The 23677-nt window shown below is 43.8% G+C and overlaps 1 protein-coding gene across 1 annotated transcript; it reads right to left on the bottom strand.

Moving 5' to 3' along the window:
* Positions 1 to 1785: 1785 nt before the first annotated feature.
* On the bottom strand, positions 1786 to 13294 carry LOC119661405 (beta-1,4-glucuronyltransferase 1-like). The gene is made up of 5 exons (XM_038070734.1): positions 12971 to 13294; positions 12619 to 12872; positions 2531 to 2956; positions 2143 to 2452; positions 1786 to 2075 (listed from the first exon to the last, which is right to left on the bottom strand). Exons 1-5 carry the CDS (start codon positions 13088 to 13090, stop codon positions 1878 to 1880), a joined length of 1308 nt encoding a protein of 435 aa, XP_037926662.1. The 5' UTR covers positions 13091 to 13294; the 3' UTR covers positions 1786 to 1877.
* Positions 13295 to 23677: the final 10383 nt, after the last annotated feature.

Genomic DNA, 23677 nt, shown 5'->3' with positions numbered 1-23677 from the left:
AAACAAACAGCTTCTCTCTTCTAGGGCTGCATTGGCTATCCCCAACAAATATGTTAAGCGTTCGCATTACAACTTATTAAGAGTTCAAGACCACTTGATTCTGCATACGCTACTAGATGCCTAAGTGCCCGCGCCTGCGGAGGACACATAGAATCGTATGTTAAGTACATAAAAGCAACTGAAACTAATCTATGTTTCCCCAGGAAGGACAGTCCCACAGCTTTGTTAGTCTCTCTTTGGCATGCTGCAGATTGATTTGACCAACTTTTGACATAAGCGTAATCTTACATGTAATTAATACAGCCACTGACCCAAGAGTCTTCTGTGATCAGTATGAGTCCCCCCGGGGTGACCAGTGTGCTGCATGTTTTTACTTTCTGTTTACTTGCATCCGGTTGCTTTAGATATTGCCATATTTGGTTTGGATAGCATAGCCAGGGTAAAACTCTCGGTCATGAGAGAATTCGGTATCCCGACGAAATTGATAAGACTGACTAGGCTGACCCTGACCAATGTGCGAGGCTGGATAAAAACAGCAGGATCACTCTCAAGACCATTTGACATCAACAACGGTCTACGACAAGGGGATGCCCTATCATGCGTCGTCTTTAACCTGGCCCTTGAGAAAGTGATCCATGATGCTGAGGTAAATGCGAGAGGTACGATCCTCTTTAAGTCCACCCAAGTACTGGCCTATGCTGACGATATCGACGTCATGGGAAGAACGACCCGAGACGTACAAACTGCCTTCATCCAGATCGAGCAGGTGACGCGAGATCTTGGGTTGCACATCAATGAAGGCAAGACATATACTTTGGCAATGTCAGCACCAAAAACCAACAACATCAAACCACACTGGTCAAATGGGAAGAATAAAGATAGGAGACTACAACTTTGAGACCGGTGATAATTTCTCCTATCTAGGGTCAAAAATCATAACCGATAACAGTTACGATGATGAAATCCGTGTGTGGTTGTTGGCAGCCAACAGAGCCGTTTTCAGCTTACAAAAACTTTTCCGCGCAAAACTTCTTACCAAAGGGTCAAAGCTCTTACAATACAAGACAATGATCTTGCCAGTCCTCATGTATTCCTCGGAGACTTGGCTTCTTAGCAAGAAAAATTGCAAACTCTTGGCCGCGTTCGAGAGAAGAATCCTCCAAAGAGTTTTTGGCCCCCTTCATGAGGATGGACGATTCCGTAGCCTACATAACGACGAAATCTATGAGCGATACCATGACCACCAGGTTGTGGGTGAAATCCGGTTCAATGGGTGGCGGTGGGCACTTAATCCATATGGATGAGGATGATCCAGCCCGAAAAGTCTATGGTAGAAAAAGAAGACGAGGCAGACCCTGCTTGAGATGGAACGATGGGGTAGGCCAGGACACCGGACAGCTGTTAAGGATATCGAATTGGTGGACCTCGGCGCAAAACCGGGATGTCTGGGGTTCCTCCTAGATCGGAAACCGGTTGTTGCGCCGTCGATGATGATGATATTTGGTTCTTCCCTCTGCTGTTCACTGGGAGGTTCACGGTATATCGTCCGCATGCATCCGTCTTTAGAAGGCTTAGGTGTAGAAATTAATGGCGCTTCAATTATACCTTCCTGTATATTTATTGAAGTGAAAAATAATGTATAAGATGTACTCATCTCCCTTCGACAGATTTACTAAACTTTAGGTGGATACTTATGTCATAACGTCCCTTTTGTCACTCGGTCTTTATGGTCCCTGAGAAATTAAAAAATAAAAAAAACCTCCAAGTGGATATTGGATCAATCAGTTTATTTCACACCACACTCCACAAAAAAAGAGCAAGTCCTGTCGATTCCGATTAAAATTTCAATATGGTGTGAATTTCAAGTGACTGTCTCCTTAAACATTGCATCCCTCTTTGTGGCCATACTGTTTTTCCAATTCAGGATAAATTTCATTAGCAATTAGACGATCCGTTTTTAGAGCTTCGAGGACGCGTTTCTTATCTTTTGAAGGTTTTTTTATGCCAGGCCTATGAACCAAAAATGCATTGTTCAATATCCGAAATTCATAGCCAAGTACACACATCACATATCCCTGAAGTAGACCAAGTTACTTAGTTTTTAGACCACCTGAAAGGACTGAAAGTGGATTAACTATGTACCTGCGTCATTTTATCACGTTTCCCTTCCCAGCTAAGTCGCTCTTCGTAGTAAGGGTCGTCATGTGTTCCTATAAAAATTGGCTCCCAAATTTTTTGATCCTTTTGACGTTTCCCCACGTGAAATACATTCAGCTCTTTGGTCTCTTCAAGCTCAAGCCATTTATTATATTCGGGGATGGTATGACAGGCGGCACATATCCTTTTATGAAAAATGTAGGCTTTTTCTGTTTTCAGGAGTTCTTTAAGTTCACTTTTTGTACGTGGCACGGAGACATCCTTTCTAACTTCAAAAATAGCAATTGGGTAGACCCTGTGAAAGGATGATTTTTTTAGTTCCCAAAGCTGCCCTTGAAATTTATGTTGGAATTGAATCCTATAGTAAACTTACCCTGGTTTATCTTTTTCAATACCATTCCTAGCTATCATCATTAGAAAGTCCTTGGGCAGTCCAGGATTTGGATATAATTCGATATCACTTGGCAGTATAAAGTGAGTTAGAGCCGAATTCCTGGCAATATTTCGTCCTATGTTGATAGGGTATAGGAGTCCTTTTTTGGACCTAAAAGTTTCACTACCTTTCACAGTCTTATATGGAGGCTCTCTTAAACAGAAGAAAGGGGCAAGTGCAGACGTTTCATCATATTTAGGCACGACTTCTGGTGAATGCTCATCATCGAAGTATATATGGAATGTAACGAAAGTCCTGATTTGATGACTTTCTGGAACGCATTGTCGTAGGTATTGAATACTTTGAATGGTGTGTTCAAAGTCATCTCCCGGCGCATAAATTGCAATGCTTATTGGAGCCTGCCATCTAAAAATATAGAGAAATGTGGTTAAGTATTACAATACGGCGGAATTAGAAAAGTTATTGACTATTAAACTGTCATGAGGTTGCTCAGCAGAGCATGAATTAATGACCTCAAAGAGCTGGATTTGTTTGGACTGATCTTCTCATCCAATCATACTGTGGGGATTCACTTTTCAGAGACATATGTATCACCCTCCAGAGTTTCGAGAATAAGTCGAGAATAGTGTAGTTCTTCGTATTGGCTGAAGTGGAAAGTTACTTCGGAGAGGGGCGACAATTAGGTTCTCAATACGTACATAAATAATAGCCAGTTCTGGTGGCTAAATAAAATCATGTCAATGTCTAGGCAGAATTGTGAGAATGATTTGCAAACAAGAGGGAGGAGGACATACGTCTATATTCTTCGAAAGGTATGGTCTGATAGTTCGTCAATTAAGAGGAAAATTTCAGCTTTAGAGTCGGACATCGCATGATAAAGCTTAAGAAGTCCAAGGACATAATCCCGAACAAGTTCGTGGGTCAAATGGAAAAAATCTCGAAGCAGAAGGCGAATGGGGTTAAAATGCAGGAGATTAACATTACATGGAACCAGGCTTGTCGAGAGTGGGGTAGAAGTGGAGGCCAGGCCCGGGGCTTTCTCGGGAGACCGAAAAAGAGATTTCAATAAAAAAGAGAGATAAAATAGGGAGCCAGAATAATTTTCATCTTAAATTCGTATAACTTTCACCCCAGCCACGTTCTTTTTGCCTAATTTTCACCCCGGAAATACCTTTTAAATATTTGTTTACACCGCTTAAGTGAGAAAATCTTAGAAAGATATCTTTGCCAACAATAGCAGCCGCGATGAGAGCCCTCCTCACTAAGAACCCCCCCCCCCCCCCCCCCCTTTCTTCTCTTCTACCTTTGGTTCACGAGACCACCGTCGTGGGCAGATTTGGCCTTAAGTCATTAGATCAGTATATTTCCTCTCTCGCTTAAGTATTTCTCCAATTAAGTTCCTCAGATTAATAACCGCATTCAGGTTATTCCATAGAGTCTTTTTCTCCCCATCTGATTTGAGTTCCAGCAACCATAACCAACAACGTACTTCTGATCAGCAGTAGTGTAGGAGTCATTTGAACAGAGCTGTCTGTAGAGAGATGCCCCGGGATGGCGTCTTCCCTTCGGTGTGTTGGTGGATAGTGATGGATGAAATTCTACTGATGCTGTACAGGAGTGGGTTGAGGACAATGGTGTATGCCGTCAACTTGCTGATAATGGTGCCAGAGATCTTTTCTTTCGTTGTCAGCGAGATAATGGAGCCTGCGTCGTAAAAGATTTGTTTGTGAGCTGGCATGCATCCAACCAAAACGGTGCTACGGATCTTTACGATCATGGCCAGGAATTCCACTTTACGCGGCTAAGTTGACAAGGATTTCCTCCAGTGTAAAGTATGTGGGTATGATCCAGGATTCTAAATGAATTTGGAGACGAAACATAGAACTGAGGTTCAGAGGGAGTGTATAGTGTTCCTTCGTTATGACTTGGGGTTTCCGGCGATGATTCTTTGGATGGTGGTCCATCCCATGTTAAGAGCGTTTCTATTATTTGGTGACCAGCGCTGATCAAAGGAAATGAAATGGGACCAAGCTTATTAATATTAAAATAACCGCATGTGCAGGTACAATTGTGGCTGATGAACGTCTCTAATTTACTTAAACACCTCTTCCTCTTACACTTTCATATTGAATACGCTGTATCGTGCAATGCTGCTGGACTTCCTCTGTCAGGGTGTTGGGCGGCGAGACTCTATAACTATAGTAGCATCCCAATGTACTATGTGTGGGTTCCTGGCCATGGGGACATAGCGTGGAATGAGCGCTGAGACTGCAAAGGGTGGAATCTAGTCGCACGGCTTGACAGTTGCTGATTCGGTACAGTGGAGGTTTACCAAGGCGATAAGTTAAGTAACGTCTGACCTTCCTTCCGCAAAACCCTATTATGAACATTTTTGAGCCAGATGCGCGCAAACACGTACAGGTTGGTTGTAGTGGCAGACTCGGCATTCCCTACCACTCGTATTGTCGAAGTTGCGTAAAGGATTGACAGAATCTCTGGCACTTCTTTGCGAAAGTCCAACTTTAACTAGAGCTAGACTGTGAACACTACATAGACAATTCTTTGGGGATCTCTTTTTTTTAGAGTCCAGGAGCCGCTATCCTTCTTAAACACAACGGGCTACTTCTGAAGATCTGAGCAGGCTAGATTCTACTTTTCTGGTCTTCTATACCCCAAAAGTGTTCTTTTCTCTGGCCACGTACGAATAGGGCGTCATCGGATCGACTGATTGTGGTGGAAACTTGGAAGTCATCGACATGCCTAGGAGCTGTAGGTCCTAATTACTGTTGTGAGTGTAGGACAACATGATACGCTCGAGCTCTCGCAAATCGCAACCAAACCACAAGGATTTTTTTTTTCACTGGTCAGGGAGGCAAAATCATGACAAAAAAATTTGTATATGGTGGTTAGTTTTTCGATGAAGAAACACAATGATGAGCATCTCAAGAGGTGAAAGCTGCACTTTAACTTCAAGTGAATGAAATGGCAAGTCGTCGTATGATTCGTGCTACTCCTCCAAATAAAAGTGAAGTCATTGCATTCAAGCATTCAAGCGGGTTAAATTCTCTAGGTTTGGCGGCTTTTCCGCAGAATTTTTCATTGCTCTGGTACCTATCCCTGTAAGTGGAAGAAAGAGATAGTCATTGAGATTTCAAAATAGGGTGCCAGTCTTGACAATAAACACTATTTCTTCAGTTTGCATTTTTGTTGGAAGGGAGGTGAAATGCATTTACGCGTATTAGACATCTACTTCAAACAAACTACTGGCTAAAGCACCTCCTGTTGCGTCTAGGATGCTAACTTGAAACGGTTTGACACATTACCTCAGGCCAGTCCTATTTAATGTAGGAACGAAACCTCGTGCCTGACGTCTCGCCTATCAATCCTCCTTTTCACCTTAAGAATGCCTTGAGGGTAATGTGCCGGTTCCATGTGTCCTTACTCTGTAGCATAGTCTCAATAATTGTTTTCGGAGCCACTTGACATTGTTTCATCGACAGGCGCCCCGTGCCCTTTTCCAAGGCAGGTATTATGCATCCTTGCAGTAAAAGCAGTTGGGCGACCGATTGTGTGCAGGTAAGATTAAAAATGCTTGTGTCCTCGGAGCAGCTGGGTTAGCTAATAGTCAACCTAACCGTGCTTTCAACTATGTACCTGTTGGTTCTCTTTCCCACGCTTGTTACCATAAACTGAGTGTGCGGGCTTTCTATTTTCAAGCAATGGCCTTCTTATTTCGATTACTTTTTTTGAGTATAGAGAGCTATTGGAATAACTTTCGGTATAACCATTATTGCTGGCTCCGAGACGGAATGATAGGCGGACGCAATTCGCAAAGCCCCTCAGCGCTAGTTCATTAGTCGGGAAGCGTAAAGAAAGACGGACTGAACCGCCTTCATCAGAAAACGATTTCTACTGGATAAGTGACTTCCTACATTGGCTATCAACTGGTAAATCGCAAATATTCTAGCTGCAACCTTAGTGGTGCGAATTCGCTCGAAAAAGCTTATCTTTATGTGTATCATGATACCGAAGTATTTCACCGCCGGCTTCGACAAGACCATAATTTCGTCAATCTGAATAGGAAAGACTATGGTCCACTTTGGTTTTCTCCAAAGGAGTAAGGGTGAGTTCCCAGTGTGCGCTGATATTTCACAATTGTGCGTGCGGTGACCAACGCTGCAACACCATCCGACCAAATGCGATTCATCACTCGAGTCGTAGGAGGCTATCGTATGAGACCTGAGTCGCCTACGATGTAACCCACATTCTTCGCCCTCTTTCCGGCTCTCGTAGAGCGGGCTGCGGTTTTTTTAAATAATAATAATCGTTGGCACGACAATCCAATTGGATCTGCGCCTTGATGTGTATTACGGCATTTCATTCAAAACTGTAACTGTACACTATAGGATTGCGATACCCTGATTTGGCTTTGGCTGTCGTACGGAAGGACGCGGCAGTGAAATTTGTATCGTGATTTGACGTCGGATACCAGTCGACTCAGCTGTAAATGAGTACCAGAGTCAAATCAGGGTAATAAAAGGTAGCCTGGAATATGGTTTATTACATTTAGGGTGACAAGGAGCACCACTCCAAGTCAAGTCTCATCGTTTCGGTTACTTCCTCAATCACATCAATTGTGGTTCGCCTGGTTCTAAAACCATATTGTATTAGTAAGAAGTCTCCCTTTGCATGTATTGCGTTAGCCAGCCTTTGCCTGATGAGCTTCTCAAATAGTTTCCCTGCTGTGTCCAACACAAGAGAGGACGGTACGCTAGTCGCGTTCCGGGGTTGTGTCAGCTTTTGTTCATTAGAACGAGCCTCGCATCCTTCCAGCGGGAGGGGAAAATAACCGCTGTCAAACATGCATTGAATGTGCTGAGTAGCGAGCCTGTCTCTGGTGCTGCGTTTTACCTGTTGATTTCGTGACGGAGTTCTTGTTTCGTTCTCTTGTATTCTTCGGATGTAAGGGTCACCTGCTTTTGGCCCCTTTTACGTTGCGTGCATTCCGCGAAAGTCTGAGTCAGTTTCTTGGTAGACTTGCAATTTCAACCGTCCACCAGTACACTGTGGTGTGGTTTACTGTGACGAAGTCTCCTTTTGGGGTCGATGCCTGGAAGCTGATAAGGCTTATTGTTGAACTCACTTTCCGTGCCTGGGTCATGTGGCTCGGAAGTTGCGGTAATAAGGTTTATTGTTAAGTTCGTTTTTCTGTTCACGTCTGAGTCTTCTGGCTCGTTTATATTCCTTGAAAAGCTTCGTCAGGTATTTGCAGGACGTTTGAACAATGGAAGGAGCCGTTTGACACTTCGAAGGAAACGTACTATGACTACTGGCCATAAAGTCTTCCAGTACCCTCCATCGTTACACCGCACTGAGGACTCCGTAGCAAAAGTGTGCAGTGAGAATCAACATAGATTCGTTCGGTGTGAGGTAAATGTTGAAAAAGTAATTTCCACACAATGCCATGCCTTGCACTCGCAAGTTGACCGGACATCGCACCCATATGACAGCAGTGTCAGATATATTGGCATACCACGATGGTGTCAGCTCTTCTTTTTTGTACCATCTGCTTCATCAGGTCGTGAACAGTCGCACTCCGATGCACGTTTACTTGCTGGATGTGGATAATTTTTGTGTCACACTTGTAACACAAAGTTCTTCTGTCCGGTCCTTTTCAAACTCTTACTATGTGTTCGTAGGCCCAGCACTTACAGCAGCGATTTGGAACCGCCTTCCAACTTATCCTTCAAATGATCTACCTTAGGGATGGCGACAATATCCAATTTTTAAGCTTTTGTGTCTGTCTGTCACATCCGATTTACTCGGGAACGACTGAGCGGATTGTCACGAAATTTGGTGAGAGGATGTGGTCTGTGTGTCCTACAGCGGGTGACCCCCTTTTGTGTTGAGTTTGAAGGGCGGCTCCCCATACGCGCGAAAGAGGGATGTATTTTTTGAATGAATGTGGCCATGTGGGGTATCAAAGGAAAGGGCTCGATGTAGTTTAGCAAAATATGAGGGAATGTTTTGTATTCTTAGCTATGTACGAATGGAAAATCGTGCATAGAGAGTTTCTCACATATGAACAAAAAACCTTCATAGCCGAAGCGCCCGGATTCCGGTATCCCGACTTGTTTAAAGTTTTGGCGAAAATTAAACAATCAACAATCACTACTACTGTCTATCTGCCTGCCCACCTAATCGCCACTCTGTCCGTCTGTTGCAGACACTTTTTCCAGAAACAGATATATCTATTAATGCGAAATTAGGTGGAATAGGAACTATGACCCCCACGCACGAAAGAAGAGATATCGTTCTACACTGGTTGTAAGGGGATGCGCATGTATGAAAAAGAGAGGTGTGAAATTTGTTTGATTTAATATAACAAGCTATCTTCCGAAGTATGATAAATCTTGGTTTTTACACAAATTGTAAAGCGAGGAAATGCAGGGCTAAAAAATGGGTAACTTGCAAGTATGAATCACAATTTTTTATGGTTTCATATTTCCACGAAATAGGAATTTTTTTTATAGATTTTTGATTAATAATAATTTTTGTTGTTAAATCCTTCGGAGGGGGGGAGGGGGGGGGGGTAGAGTGCTTAAGGATATACTCAAAATCTTCCTTGCTTGTAGTAAAAGGTAACTAAGAGAGTAGAAATTTGTGGACTAACAACATGTCGCTCCTCGACAACGGTAGCGAGGGTCCCCAGAATGCTGGTTTTTCCTTCTCGAGCGAGAATTCTAACGATATAAACTCGGCATTCTGCGCTTACACGAAGCAGAATGATGGGACTCTGGAGAGTACTGCTCTCCCTATTACAGCAATGTCCTTTTGTACTCCGAAACGGCAAGTGGTAGCAGATGCGGTATTAACTAAAATAATTCTGGAACGCATCAAAGAATATGAAAAACAATACCTTATTAGAATCGATTCAATGTCTGACTGTCTGTCTTTTTGTCATTTTGGTTTCCGCTCAAAATTTTCCTGCGACGTTGTGTGTTAGCCACTACCAACAGCAGTTGAATTATTTGCTTCGTTCGTTGCTTGGAAAATGACCAGAATACCAAAACAGGCGACACAAGGTCATTTTCCTTCAAGAAAATACTGCCTCACATATGGCAAAACCGGTACGTGACGCGTGGGAAGCACTCAGCTGGGAAGCTCTATGCCATGTGACTGACTAACCAAATTTAGCTCCTTCCGATTAATACTGGTTTGCATCGATAGGTCACGCGCTCTCTAAACAGCACTGAAAGCCCGTGAAAAGATGTGAAGAATTCTTCCAGCAATTTCCCAAAAAAATAGGGAAAATGTGTAGCTAACAATGGAACATACTTTGAGTAAACTTTCTTCTAGCATCCTTCCGAAATGAACACGTTCATTTAGGGAAAACTCCGCATTTTATAGTTGTACACCTGAAGTAGCTGAATAGTTTCCGATATGTTCTGATGGTATATCTCTAGCAGTCGATATTCTATATCGTCATCTTATCTTCCTCATTTTGTCACTTATTATAATCATGCTTGCATTCCTACCCGAATATCCATGCGTAGCTCCTGTGAAAAACCTGGATTTGGTTGTTAGAATATTAACAACAAACATTCAATATCTACCACATAAAAAGGCCTGTATAGCCTTCTATGTCTGTAAGAGGACCTTTGCAAAGAAATGGGGTCTCCGGCCGAGGATGGTTCTCTGGATACACATCGCTGTGGTGCGTCCAATCCTAACGCACGGCGCTATTGTAGGGTGGCAGGTTTTGAGCAAACAATACAATAGCACGAAGCTTAATAGGATTCAAAGAACCATGTGTGCAGGTGCTACTAGAGCTCTGCAGTCCTGGCGGCCAGATGCTATCAATGTACTCCTGTATATCGTCCTCCTAGACCTCCACATTAAATAGGTTGTAGAGTGCAGTGCCGTCAGACTATGTGAGTCCTGATGCTGGGCAGAGAAGTACTACGCCCACAGCAACATCCTAGACAAAATATCTTGGGAAATCTAGTATTCTCCACGGACTATGCCATATGCAGGCTGAACTTCACGAGAAACTTTACTGTGGACTTTCCAGCCAGGACAAAGTGGAAGACCGGCGGCGTGTTGCAAGGTTATGCCACAGCATTCTTTACCGATGGGTCAAAGATGGTCTGTGGAGTACGCGCGGGGGTTTCCTCGAACACACACAGTGTATCTGAGTCGCATGATCTTCCAGGTTTCGCTAGTGTATTCTAATCGGAAGCACTAGCGATACTGGAAGTCTGTCGATGGCTGGGGCATGATCCGAGCCCCAATCGTAACAAGCGGCCATCATGGTCTTGTACTCAGCGACGGCATCCTCCAGGCTGGTGAGCTAGTGCAGAGACGCGCTGAACAGTATGGATGGCACACTCAAAGTCGCCCCTATGGGTTCCCGGACATAGGATCATAAGAGGCGGATTGGTCAGGCGGGGCTCTGCTCTTGGCAGTCCTTCGGCGGGTAAAGTTGATGTCCCGCTGGCAGTTGTCAAGGTCGGAGTCTATTTGCACTACTTAGCAGCCGCCGGTTTTAAATGGCGAAGGCTTACTAGCTAGCTAAGTCAAGGAGGATTTGGCTCGCTTATAATATAGCCCAATCTCGAGAGTTATTAGAGGCGTGCAAATGCATTTAAGATTCCGGCGGTCTGCACTGGGCACTGAACCAATGGGGGCCATGCCGCTAGACTTGGCATACCTTATAATTCGTATTGCCGAAACTGCGGAGAAGAAAGGGAAGCCCTCATGCATTTTCTCTGTGATTGCCCAGCTCTAGCTAGAGTCAGGCTACGGACACTGGGTAAACTATTCTTTAGAGACCTTAGAGAGATCTAGCTGCAGGTAGGAGAGCTGCTTTCCTTCGTGAATGCTACGGGCTGGCTCTGGAGATCCGGGCCGGCTGGGCTGTGCCTCCCTGCTCTCATAATAGCAGTCACGGTCTTAGGAGTTTGTGGAATCAAAACGGCGCACGACAGCGCTAATTGGGCTCCTCGGGGCCACCTCTGATACCTACCTACCATATAATAGTTTGGTCTAATTTTATCCTAGGAATTCGTGTGATATTTGAGTAGAAATAATGAAGCAAATTCAGAGGAGATCTGAAGAAGAACGAGTCATACTTCAGGGACAGTGAAGCCATTTGCAGCACTGCCAAAGAACATTAACAGCCAAACAATCGACTATTAAGGTAAGGATCGATGTCAAGCGATACTTCAAGGATTATCATTATTATTATTATGGGCATTGGGTGAGGTAGGGTGTTTGCTGACTGGCGACTTTCGGAGAAACTCTAAAAAGGAGCTGTAGTGAAACTGGCTGCAACGCTGGAAAATTGTTAACATTCTTTGGAACATTTTGGAGCAGGGCTCGGAGTTCAGATATCTGCTTCATTTGCTCTTTATTCATTTCGACGGAACTTTCGACAGCGTGAACAGGGAGTGTATCTGGTATATCCAGGCACTCCGGAAAAACAGCGGCATCGAGGGACAATCTCAGAAGAATTTGTAATGCAAAGCTGGGTCTGACGTGGTTTCATTCTTCCGGCGACACTATTCCTTTTCATCATTGGTGACCTCCTTCATGATACTTGGACCGGAGGACGAGGTGTAGTTTTTCAAATACCTAGATTTGGACAAGGAGGCAATGAAGTTCTCAATCTGACGGATTATCTCACTCTTCCTATGTATATGCATTAATTAATGCAGAACATTGCCAACTGCAGGCGGGTGGGTTGAGGAGAAAGTTGATTAGAATGTGGAAGTGGCAGTGGATAGTTCACCCTTTAACAAACGGCGCAGAATATAAGAGGAGGGAACTGAAGTTTCACCGAAAGACAGCCATAAAGCGTAGGTGTGGTGGGAGTACAATGCCCAATTTAGGGGATAATGGCAACCAAATATTAACAAAGCCAATTGTTTTGAAAGGACATTTCGGAAGTGACGGAGGCTGCTTTTTTGTTATGCGAATATGAGGAGTGGTAAAGTTTAAAGAATTAAAATAAATTAAAGCAAATGTGCTCCAATTGTAAAACATCTATTACTAAAAATCCATACCTTTCTACCAGCTGAGGAACATTATCCAGAAATGTGAAGTCACCATGCGTTGTATACGTTATTGTTTCGAAGCACTTGATACCACCATGTTCAGCTTCAACATAATTTTTCAATACCCACAACTTTTCACTGTGTATAACTTCCGAGTAATAGTCACGATTTTTGCAATTCAAAAGGGATTCCAATGTTTTACTCGTATTTAGATCGACTGGGCTTATTATTGGACCATCAATTGCACGATTTTTGCGAAGGCCCTTGAAATAGAGCAATCAAGCAAAAATTAACTACGTATTTGATAGTAAGATTGATATATCTGTAATTTAAATTTTTTTTTGGGCAATTCGTATCTTACCGAAATGTTCGCGAAATCCGAGTAACTGTAGCTTACTACAAAACGATACCACAGAAGTAGTGTGAGAAGGCTCGCTATTAGTATCATTGATTTTAAAATAAAAGAATATTTTACAACCATTTTGAGATATCGAAAAGTTCAAATTCAGATTATGTTAATCGAAGGTAGAATAATGAATTATTTAACTTTAATTCGGTATCTACATTTTTTTTTCTAGGAATAAGCCATTCTGGAAACTATAGGAAAAAGATCACTAATCACTATCTTTGTGGAACTATTACTGATTCGGGAAATTCAGATGAACTTTTACTCAGGTATCTGACTTTCCACATTTAACACACTAAAAGTGAGCAGCTTTGAACACGTTTCAAATTAGCTTACCAGATCGAAATGCCAGAATATTAGGCTGTTTACCCACATATGGACCCATATTTACCTTTTCAAATTCAAAATTCACAATTACAGACAACCATTAAAATTGTTCAATTAAAAACTTTGGGCTTACTCAACACGAACATTATCTATGTCATTTAATTTGTTTTCATCCATATTGATTTGGGTTCAAAGTAAATGCTAACATGTTTTGTGAAGTATTGTAGGAAAACTTTAGTTTGTGGACCAGTGAAGTTATGCAATAACTTGAACCGATGACCTAACATCAAGTCATGTAATAGTCACCTTCTGAAAATTGGCCAACTTTAAAACTATCATAATAAAATGGTAATAGTATCAATAGTTAATAGGAACACTCCGGGAATGCCTTTTTCTGAATTATAAATAGAGCGAGGTACGTACATAGTCACGAATTCATACCGCTCTTGTCTGGTAGGCACTTCCACAGACATGTTGCATTATTTGACGGGTTCAGGTTGCCCCGTGCCAGGGTCATATCTGCTTTGCTCGGGAAGTTAGTTTTATAATAAAGCTCTTCAAGAAGTATGACTAATCAATTATCATTTCGTTTTTCTACTACTTTCACTTCCTACTATACCTTAACGAAGTTCCTTAGGCGTCAACTGGAGAAAACCCTGGTGGTGGGTAGGCTATGTGAAGAACAGGATGAGATGACCCTTCTTTTTCAAGGAAAAATCTTCTTGCTTTTAGGGAACGTCTGGAATGGGATTTTAGTGGTCGTAGATACCTGTTCGAATAGGTTCGAAAAGACGCACCAGACTATAGTAGAATACGCTTATTGTAGCCTGAGTGTCTGGAACTACGTTTTCAAGCTTGCCTAACAGGGGTGTGTACTCTCGATTGACGATAAATCCTACATCTTTTGAAATGCGAACTCTTTACTCTCTACAGGCCTTTTTGAGTATCAACTTTTCTGTGCCATATAACTCTTGCCTGACCCATTTGTTGGGTTTTCTAGGGTAGCGGATTCCACTCTGGTGCGTAAACTAAAATAGCAGATCTTCGAGGAGGACACCTAGGACATAAAAACAATGTGGATGGCTAGTTTAGAGAGAAAACTAACTTCTCTCAGACTAGATAGTTGTCAATACTACCCAAATCAGAAAAAAAGTGTCGGCCTTCCTCAGCTACCCACTAAGAACCAAGACATATACTGACTGCGGGTGATCAAAGGGTAGTATAGGTTCCAGGGCGAATAGTGGATTGTTACCCACGATGGAGCATAAAACCTGGGAAATGCCTGCTGAACCAACACCAACAGCTCTACTACCAAACCCTATCTCCAACTCCACGTGGTTACCGCTGGGAGCTCTTTCTTAACGAAAAGCTGCAGACGGAGAAGGATTAAGTCGACTCTTTCGTCCCTAAAATCGGGACAGATTGTACCAACTGGTCCTCCAGGTTGGGGTTGGGTAGGGCTAACAACCCTACATGGAAAACCGAATTTACGAAGCTACAACAGGAATCTCGGACTGGACGGATTACACAACGACGAATCCAGCAACGACAAAGGAATAACGATTTGCGGATTTTCTGATGGAACGTGCGCTCCCTGTACAGAGATGAAGCTGCCAAGCAGCTAGCCGATACTCTGTCCCAATATAGAGATGATCTAACAGCGTTATAGGAGATGTGTTGGACAGGAACCGGTTTCCTGGAGAAAAGTCGCTACACCATATATTATAGCGGCCATCCAGTAAACCATGTGCTCGGAGTAGGTTCCTTAGTCCGGCAAAAAATGAAACCTGCTGTTATCGGCTTTGAAAACAAAGCGAACGGCTTTGCACGCTGCGAGGCAAATTTAGAAATATAAGCTTCATTAACGTTTACGCCCCTACAGAGGAGACTGCAGATTCGGAGAAGGATACCTTCCACGAGGCAGTAGAACGAACCCTCGAAGCCTGTCCCAGATATGATATCAAAATCATACTTGGGGATTTTAACAGCCAAGTAGGGACGGAGTCCGTATTCAGGCGATACGTTGGCTCCCACAGCTTACATAAAAATACAAATGATAACGGACTGCGGATCATACAATTAGCAGTGTCACACGAAACGGTTATTGGAAGTACTTGGTTTGCATGGAAAGCGGTCCACAAACATACATGGGCCTCTCCAGACGGGACCACTTTCAACCAAATCGATCACGTGTTGATCCTGCCGGCACCGGCACCTCTCAGCCTTGATGAATGTCAGAACATAGAGGGGGGCCAATATAGTCTCGGATCACTATCTCGTTGGCATGGTGCTCCGAGCTCGAATAACAACAACACCCAAAATCCCCTCTGATAATCAATCGGTCAATCAATCAATCAATCTGAGAGTTACCACCGAAGCCATCTACAACACATCCCTTCGCAACATCTATAAGAGGGAAATGGATGCCGCAATAACTGCAGTCAGCAGAGATCCTGGACAGGAAACATCAACAAATGATCCATAAATAAATACGGCCACAAACATACTTGGCCCCAGCCTTAGCCCAAAAAGAGTCGCAACGGCTGGTTTGACGATGAATGTAAGTTAGCAACGGAACGGAAGAATGCTGCATACCGAGTAATGCTGCATTCCATCATGAACTCCGTCGAGCGGAGAAGCGACTTCACAGACGAAAAAACGAAGCCTGGAAGAACCAATAGGCCTGTGAACTCTAAAAGTACAAGGAGCAACCGCAACAGGCGCGGAAGTTTTACCAACAAGTCAGCAGGATGATGCCTTATACACCTCGCTCATCCTGCAGAAACAAAGAGGGAAATCTGATTTCCGATAAAATGGGCATATTGGAGCGATAGGTTGAGTACTTTGACGAACTACTGAACAACCAGAACATCGGCGAGTTGGAGGTCCCGCCAACTGAAGACGACGGACAAATAGTGCCAGCACCAAGTTTAGGAGAAACAGTGCGTGCAATTCATCGGCTGAAAAATCATAAGTCGCCAGGAGCCGATGGAATTACAGCTGAATTGGTTAAATATGGAGGCCACCAATTATACCAAGTCGTTCATCAACTTGTGCTCAAGGTGTGGGACAGCGAATCAATGCCTGATGACTGGCAGCAAGGCATTATCTATCTCATACATAAAAAGGGAGATATTACACAGTGCAGCAATTGTAGAGGTATCACGTAGCTGAGTACCATCTATAAGATATTCTCCGCTATCTTGCTAGGGCGAATAGCCCCATACGCCGAGAACATCATTGGCCCATACCAAAGAGGCTTCACTCCAGGCAAATCAGCAACAGACCAGATTTTCCCTCTGCGGCAAGCGATGGAAAAACTGTTGGAATATGGACATCAGTTCCGCCGTGTCTTTATCGCCTATGATAGCATAGCCAGGGTAAAACTGGACACGGTCATGAGAGAATTCAGTATCCCGACGAAATTGATAAGACTGGCTAGGCTGACCCTGACCAATGTGTGAGGCCAGATAAAAGCACCAGGATCACTCTCAAGACCATTCGATATCAACAACGGTCTACGACGTGGGGATTCTCTATCATGCGTCCTCTTTAACCTGACCCTGGAGAAAGTGATCTGTGATGCTGAGGTAAATGCAAGAGGTATGATCCTCTTTAAGTCCACCCAACTACTGGCCTATGCTGACGATATCGACATCATGGAGCACAGTTTTGAAAAGTACTCATCTAAGCCTTTTATCCGACATCCCACTTGATGATATTCGGTGAAAAAGAATTTAACACCTCCCTTTTGAATATATGAAGACCCCTTCGCCCTTAAATTGCACTTAGAACGATGCAACTCACTGCATGTGTGGACGTTCACAGTTCCCAACTTCCCGCAAAGTTTTGTATCAATAGGTAGACAGACAGACGGACGGGCAGACAGTGAGGAGTTGTCAGATATCCCATTAAGCGCAACTTCAGGCGGTGTACAAGTATGTGTTCATGTGCTTTTAATTACTGACTGTGCATGGACTAGTATTTGCTCATCTCTGGTGCGGGGACCAAAATACCTATCGGTGGGATACCCAGAAAATAAAATCAATATGGAAGAAGTGAGAAGGAGTAAAGTTGCGGTGCAGGAGCTCGGAACCCCAGTACCGATGGTTTTTGGGAGGGAGCAAGCGGGCTCCCGACCATCGATATTCCCGACCGTAGTGCCTCGGTAGGGCACAACTTGGTCACCGTTGCATCAAATACTGCAAGTGATTTAGATTTGTCAAAAGAAGTCTTCAAGCGAAACAAGACCTTGCTACGAACACCAATAACGAAGGCAAAAGATGATGGGCTGATTGGAAATCGTTTCATTCAGGAGGAGCTTTTCAATTATCCGATCTCCACCTATGCCAAGCAAGGCAAAAGGTCTGGAAAGTACATTAAGGGCTAAGTGTGACGGAGTCCTTACAATCATCGAGAACAGAGCCCTGACATGGAGGAATCACCCTTCATGCAACTGCGCTAGAGGAGGGAAGAGCAAACAAGCAAAAGTTAAAACCGGCCGTCCAAACAGTGTCATAGGCGACCCAAGTGACACCTAACCGTAGTGTTGTCGTCCAAATAAAAGAGTACCGGAAAAAGATGGTGATCGTTTAGGGAATCAGCAAGCGCCTTAGTGGTTGGAAGGCACATTAGCAGTCTCGAAAAACGAAGCTAAAAGTACGGAGAAGAGCAAACCTGAGCCCTTAGTGAGATCATCCGCGCTCGAAGCGAAACCTATGGGAACCAAGAACGGTGATATGCCAAGGTCATTCACAAAAAGGCGAAGAAGAAATCAAAGGTGTGAATTCGTCCAGAGGCAATTGTTATTTACAGCAAAGGTAATCAGCGATACTAAACAAGTCGAGAAACCGGAAGCTGGGCGCTTCAGATATGCAAAAGTTTGTGTATTTCTTTTATAAAGACATTTGAGGGCGTATTTGTTCCATTAGTACGTAGCGCGTAATATATGCATAAATTATGTGAGAATATCCACAGGTGATATTGGCATTGCTACCGAGCCAGAAGAACAGCTCAGAGGGTAGTAGGCAGAAGTAGTAGTATCGGGATCTGAATTCCAGCAAGCAAATCCTGGTCAAATTGGAGCATGCAGGGTCGGCGAACGTATATATTTCCCCAGCTTACACGCTCATGACGTTTCAGTCCCGACAGGAGAACCAGAACATTTGACCACCACCATAGCGGCAAAGAAGGCCAACCTGTTCATAGGGTGCGACGACTTGGGGCAGCTCGGAAATCAACGAAAGAGGTGAGTTATTCTTTGATTTTATTATTTATATAAATCCATCGGTGTAAAACAGGGGCAGTACTTTAATCTTCCTTTTTCCCAGCTCGGAGAATTGGATAGTTGATGTCATCATACTAACCGACAATGGGATTCTTAGTGTCTAGAATTGGAGAGTATCTGACGAGAGAACTTTCTCAGATTATAGTTAGATACTTTTCTTTTCTTCTTTTCTTCAAACCTTTCAGAGATAACAGGGGGATCGAATGGAAGAAGTTCCAAGTCCCAACCTCAGGAATCTAACCAGGGAGATTTTCAACATCTGGTACAGGCACAAATAGAGCCATATAAGGAGTACAAGTCGGCCATCAAGACTGCTAAGAGGCTGTCCTGATTAGATTATTGTTAGAACGTTGAAGACACCAGCAAATCTGCGAAACTCAGTGAGATTCTGTCCAGGAACATAGGGGCCCTTTCTTTCTTAAAAAATTAGAAAGCTCTTGGGCGGAATATACTGGTGAAACCTTGGAGCTGTTGGTTCAGACGCACTTCTCTGCCAGCGAGTAGGACTATGAGTCAGAGTCTTGCGAGACTATCAAATCGGTAATTACCGAGGATAAGATAGGTTATAAACAGCAGTGAACTTTAAATGTCCGCCTGGTTATAGAGGGAGTATTCAGAAACGATAGTACCAACGGCATCAAGGAAACCTGGACTAGTATTGGATTGGAGGGGTATCTTGCGCATTGCATAATATCTACGTTAAGAACCAAGATAATCCAGTCGGATCTGGGAGGTAGCCACTTGATCAGAGTTGTGAACAAAGGCAGGTCCCAGGGTTACGCATCTCTCTGTTGCTCTAGTTAATAGTGGTGGACAAAATTTTACGGATATTGGAGAAGAGCGGGGTGAAGGTGGTGGTCTATGCCGACAACTTGGTGATATTATTGTCAGGGATGTTTCCCTCCGTTATAAGTGATATCATGGAAGGAGCGTTGGGAAAACTGTGCCTTTGGGCCGAAAGATTTGCACTCGGCATAAATCCAACCAAAATAGAACTGATGTTATCCACCATTCAACAAGCGTCCCTGAATTCAACCTCCCGTCGCAGAATGAACAGAAGATTGGTTCTTTCCGCCAATGTAAAGTATCTGAGCGCAATTCTGGATCCGAAGCTAAGTTGGAAATTGAACATACTCGTAGAACTGTCAACAAGGCTTGTGTAGCCTTCTATGTCTGCAAGAGAACCAGGGGGGTCTCCGGCCGAGGATGGTTCTTTGGATGTACACAGCTGTGGTGCGTCCCATCTTAACATATGGCTCTATTAATAGGATTGTGAAGGTTATAAGGCACTTCTGCAGTCCTGACCGGCATATGCTCTCAATGTACTCCTAAATCTCCTCCCCTTAGACTTTAAATAGGTTGTAGCGTGCAGTGCTATCAGACTATGTGAGTCCGGATGCTTGGGGAGTCCGGGTATTCCACATGCCACTACGCCACACGCAAGCTGAACTTAACGAGAAACTTTATTCCGTACTTCACAACGAGTCCAGAGTAGAAAACCGGTACAATATTTTCCACTGATGTATCAAATATGGCCTGTAGAGTTGGTGTGGGAATTTTCTCGAATACACATAGGTTTTGCCAGTATATTCCAAGCGGAAGTACTGGCGATACTGGAAGCCTATCGATGACTGATGCATGATCAGATCCCGTGACATAGTGCGTGACATAGCCATTCTGACTGACGGTCAAGCGGCCACTAAGGTCTTTTACTCAGTACGACATCCTCTAGGCTGGTGGGGCAGTGCAGAAACGCGCTGAGCAGTTTAGGCGGCACGCTCAAAGTCATCCTTCTCTGGGAACTTAGAGGGGATTGAGCGGGCTGACAGACTGGCTAGGCGGGGTCCGGTCTTGGCAGTCCTTCGGCGGCTGTTTAAATCTCACCAAGAAGGGCCATACGATCATGGTGGAAATACTCACTGGTCATTTCAGACCCAGGGGAAGGATGAAAACTCTATACACATTCTGGGATAATGTGCAGCACTTGTGCAAAGTAGGGCAGGACATCTGGGAGAATACGTAATCGACATACTATAGGTAGGTTGGCTCCCATAGCTTACGTAAGGATACTAATGATAATGGATTGCGGATTATTTAATTAGCAGTGCTTCACGAAATGGTTGTTGGAAGTACCTAGTTGGTGCGGAAAGCGATCCGCAAAGATACATGGGCCTCTGCAGATGGGACCACTTTCAACCAAATTGACCATATGTTGATCGAACCCCGCCATCTCTCACCTTGATGAATGTCAGAACATATAAGGGGGCAATATAGCCTCGGATAGTGCTGTTACAGACATAAAAAGGAAGATACCACGCAGTCCAGTAATTGTAGAGGTATCACTTTGCTGAGTACCCTTTACAAGTAACTCTCCGCTATCATGCTGGGTCGGATAACCCCATGCGCCCAGAACATCATCGGCCCCGCTTCACTCCAGGCAAATTAGCAACAGATAAGATTTTCTCTCTGCAGCAAGCGATGGAAAAACTGTTGGAACTGTTGGACATCAGTTGCACCATCTTTTAATCGACTTTAAGGCCGTCTATGATATGTGTCCGGATAGCTGAGTGGTTAGAGCACAAGGCTGTCGTACGGAAGGTCGTGGTTCAAATTTCACTGGTGGCAGTGGAATTTGTACCATGAATTGACGTCGGACTCCAGTCGACTTAGCTGTGAATGAGTACCTGAGTCAAATCAGGGTAATAATCTTGGGCGAGCCCAATGTTGACGACATTGCCTCCTACAGGGTTCTGTAATCCTGTAGTGTACCGTTAAGGTCTTGAATGAAGTGCTCTCTCACTCCAAGGCTCTGATCCAGTATGGATTGTTGCGCCAACGATAATTATTATTATTATGATAGCATAGCCAGGGTAAAACTAAGATAAGAGTGAGTAAAACTAAGATAGGACTGATAGGATGATAGGATCAGTCTCCATTCCACATCAACGACGGTCTACGACAAGGGGATGCCCTATCATGCGTCCTCTTTCACCTAGCCCTGGTGAAAGTGATCCGTGATGCGAACTACTGGCCTATGCTGACGATATCGACATCATGGGAAGAACGACCCGAAACGTACAAACTGCCTTCATCCAGATCAAGCAGGCGTTGATTGGCGCGGGATGTTGGGCTACTCATCAATGAAGGATAGACGAAATATATGGCAGCACTAAAAACCAACCAACCAACAACAACAAATCGCACTGGTCAAACGGGAAGAATAAAGATAGGAGGCCACAACTTTGAGACCGTTGATAATTTCTCCTATCCTCCTAGAAGAATCCTTCCGTGAGGTTATGGATAAAATTCGGTTCAATAGGTTACGGTGGGCGGGTCACCTAATCCGTATGGATGAGGACGATCTAGCCCGAGAAGTCTATAAAGGTAATATCTATGGTAGAAAAAGAAGACGAGGCAGACCCTGCCTGAGATGGAACGACGGCAGACTCCTGCTCCAGGATCTTCTGTTTTGAGCCATCAGTGTAGAAAACCTTAGTATAGCCCGCCACGCATTCTTCTGGTTTATCCCAGTTTTCTCTGCATTTGAAAATATTTTCGCATCTTTTACCAAGCAAAAGTTTGGGGATCAGTGAATCAGAAGGCATTACAAAGCTGAATTCAGTTTTCGCAATACCTATTCCTGGTCTGTGCCTTTCATATCTGTTGTTTCCCCATTGATCTGCATTGAACATATATATCTAAGAGCTGCAATTAAGTAATGCATGTAGCGCTGTCTGCGTTATTGTGCCCCTAGCTGGCATGGGTAATATCCAGGCATATAGTTTTTTGCAGCGAGGCTAACTTACAGTGAAACTGTCTCTTTGTTCCAAGAACGCTTCTTATCTAGAATAAGCCCCCCTCCCCCGTATTCTGCTACTTCGGAGAACTGAAGGGTTGAACCCCACAACCCTGGAAGGCAAAGAGCCTCCAATTTTGTTCTTCTTGTAAACAATTCCATTGTTGTTTTATTTGGATTTACTGAAAGGCCATACTTGAGCCATCAATTGTCAATCAAATCAATGCCGCTTTATATATTTCTACTAACCTGTCAGAGGTTTCCACCACTACCAGGCAACCGTTTTACCGTGTTGAACCCCCTAAGGGTGTCTAAAAACACATGAAGGAGGAAACAAAGGATTCTAATTCTCCAAGTGGTAAGAAGTCACAAACTTCGAATCCACCCGCGACTTTGAGAAACCAGGTCGTGGCCGAGGTACGGATTTTGGAGGCTTCACCAAATCCATGTTTTCCCGAGAGATCTGTGGGGTCACTTAGTCCGTATGGATGAGGACGAACTAGCCCGCAAAGCCTATGAAGGTAATATTTATAGTAGAAAAAGAAGATGAGGCAGACCCTGCCTGAGATGGAGCGATGGCGTAGGTCAGGACAGACAGCTTTTAGGGATATCGAATTGGTGGACCTCGGCACAAAACTGGGATGTCTGGAATTTCTTATTTAGGCAGGCCTAGACTGGATTCCGGTTGTTGCGCCGTTGATGGTGATGATGATGTTGATAAACATTGAAGGGGCGTAACGGTTCTTTTAGGACGCAGCGCAATTTCCCAGATTATTCGAAGGATGCCATTAAATAAGAGATGCGATTGAATGTTGGGTGTTTTTGAGACGGTTATAGATCTGGTAGCTTCCCCAAAGTGAGTCTGCTTTTATCTCGGCACCTGCTCTGTAGATGTACCCTTTGTTCTACTACGGCAAGGTTACTATTGTTTGGTTGCTTAGTAGAGTTTAATCACGGTGTTCTTCTATGGAATCATAATTAAAATTAATGGGTCTGAATTGATTTTGTAGGAAGGAAAGTAGATCGGGGTTGTTGTTATCGAGTCGGTTGATTTTCCGAAAGAGTCCTCTCAGCTTATGTGCTTCTAAATGAACGTGAACATCGAAGTGGTTCCAAAAGTTAGTTCGTTGAACCCTGTTCATTTTTTAACCCTATTCATTGTGTCACGCATGCAAGAGGAGATGGCTCCAAAACGAAATCAACATTTCATTCACTTGAAATTTCTCTCAAAATAAATATGCACTAAATAGTC

The sequence above is a fragment of the Hermetia illucens genome, chromosome 1 (assembly GCF_905115235.1).
Source record: "Hermetia illucens chromosome 1, iHerIll2.2.curated.20191125, whole genome shotgun sequence".
In the NCBI taxonomy this organism is placed as follows: domain Eukaryota; kingdom Metazoa; phylum Arthropoda; class Insecta; order Diptera; family Stratiomyidae; genus Hermetia; species Hermetia illucens.
Note: the sequence above shows the minus strand (reverse complement) of the source record. Positions and strands in the feature narration are given on the sequence as shown.

Bases quoted from the DNA above. Each gene is read 5' to 3' on its own strand.
- LOC119661405 (XM_038070734.1), bottom strand. From the start codon at position 13,090: ATGGTTGTAAAATATTCTTTTATTTTAAAATCAATGATACTAATAGCG. The intron at 12,873-12,970 runs GTAAGATACGAA...CTCTATTTCAAG, and splicing joins CGGATTTCGCGAACATTTCG to GGCCTTCGCAAAAATCGTGC. The intron at 2,957-12,618 runs GTATGGATTTTT...CTATATTTTTAG, and splicing joins GTTCCTCAGCTGGTAGAAAG to ATGGCAGGCTCCAATAAGCA.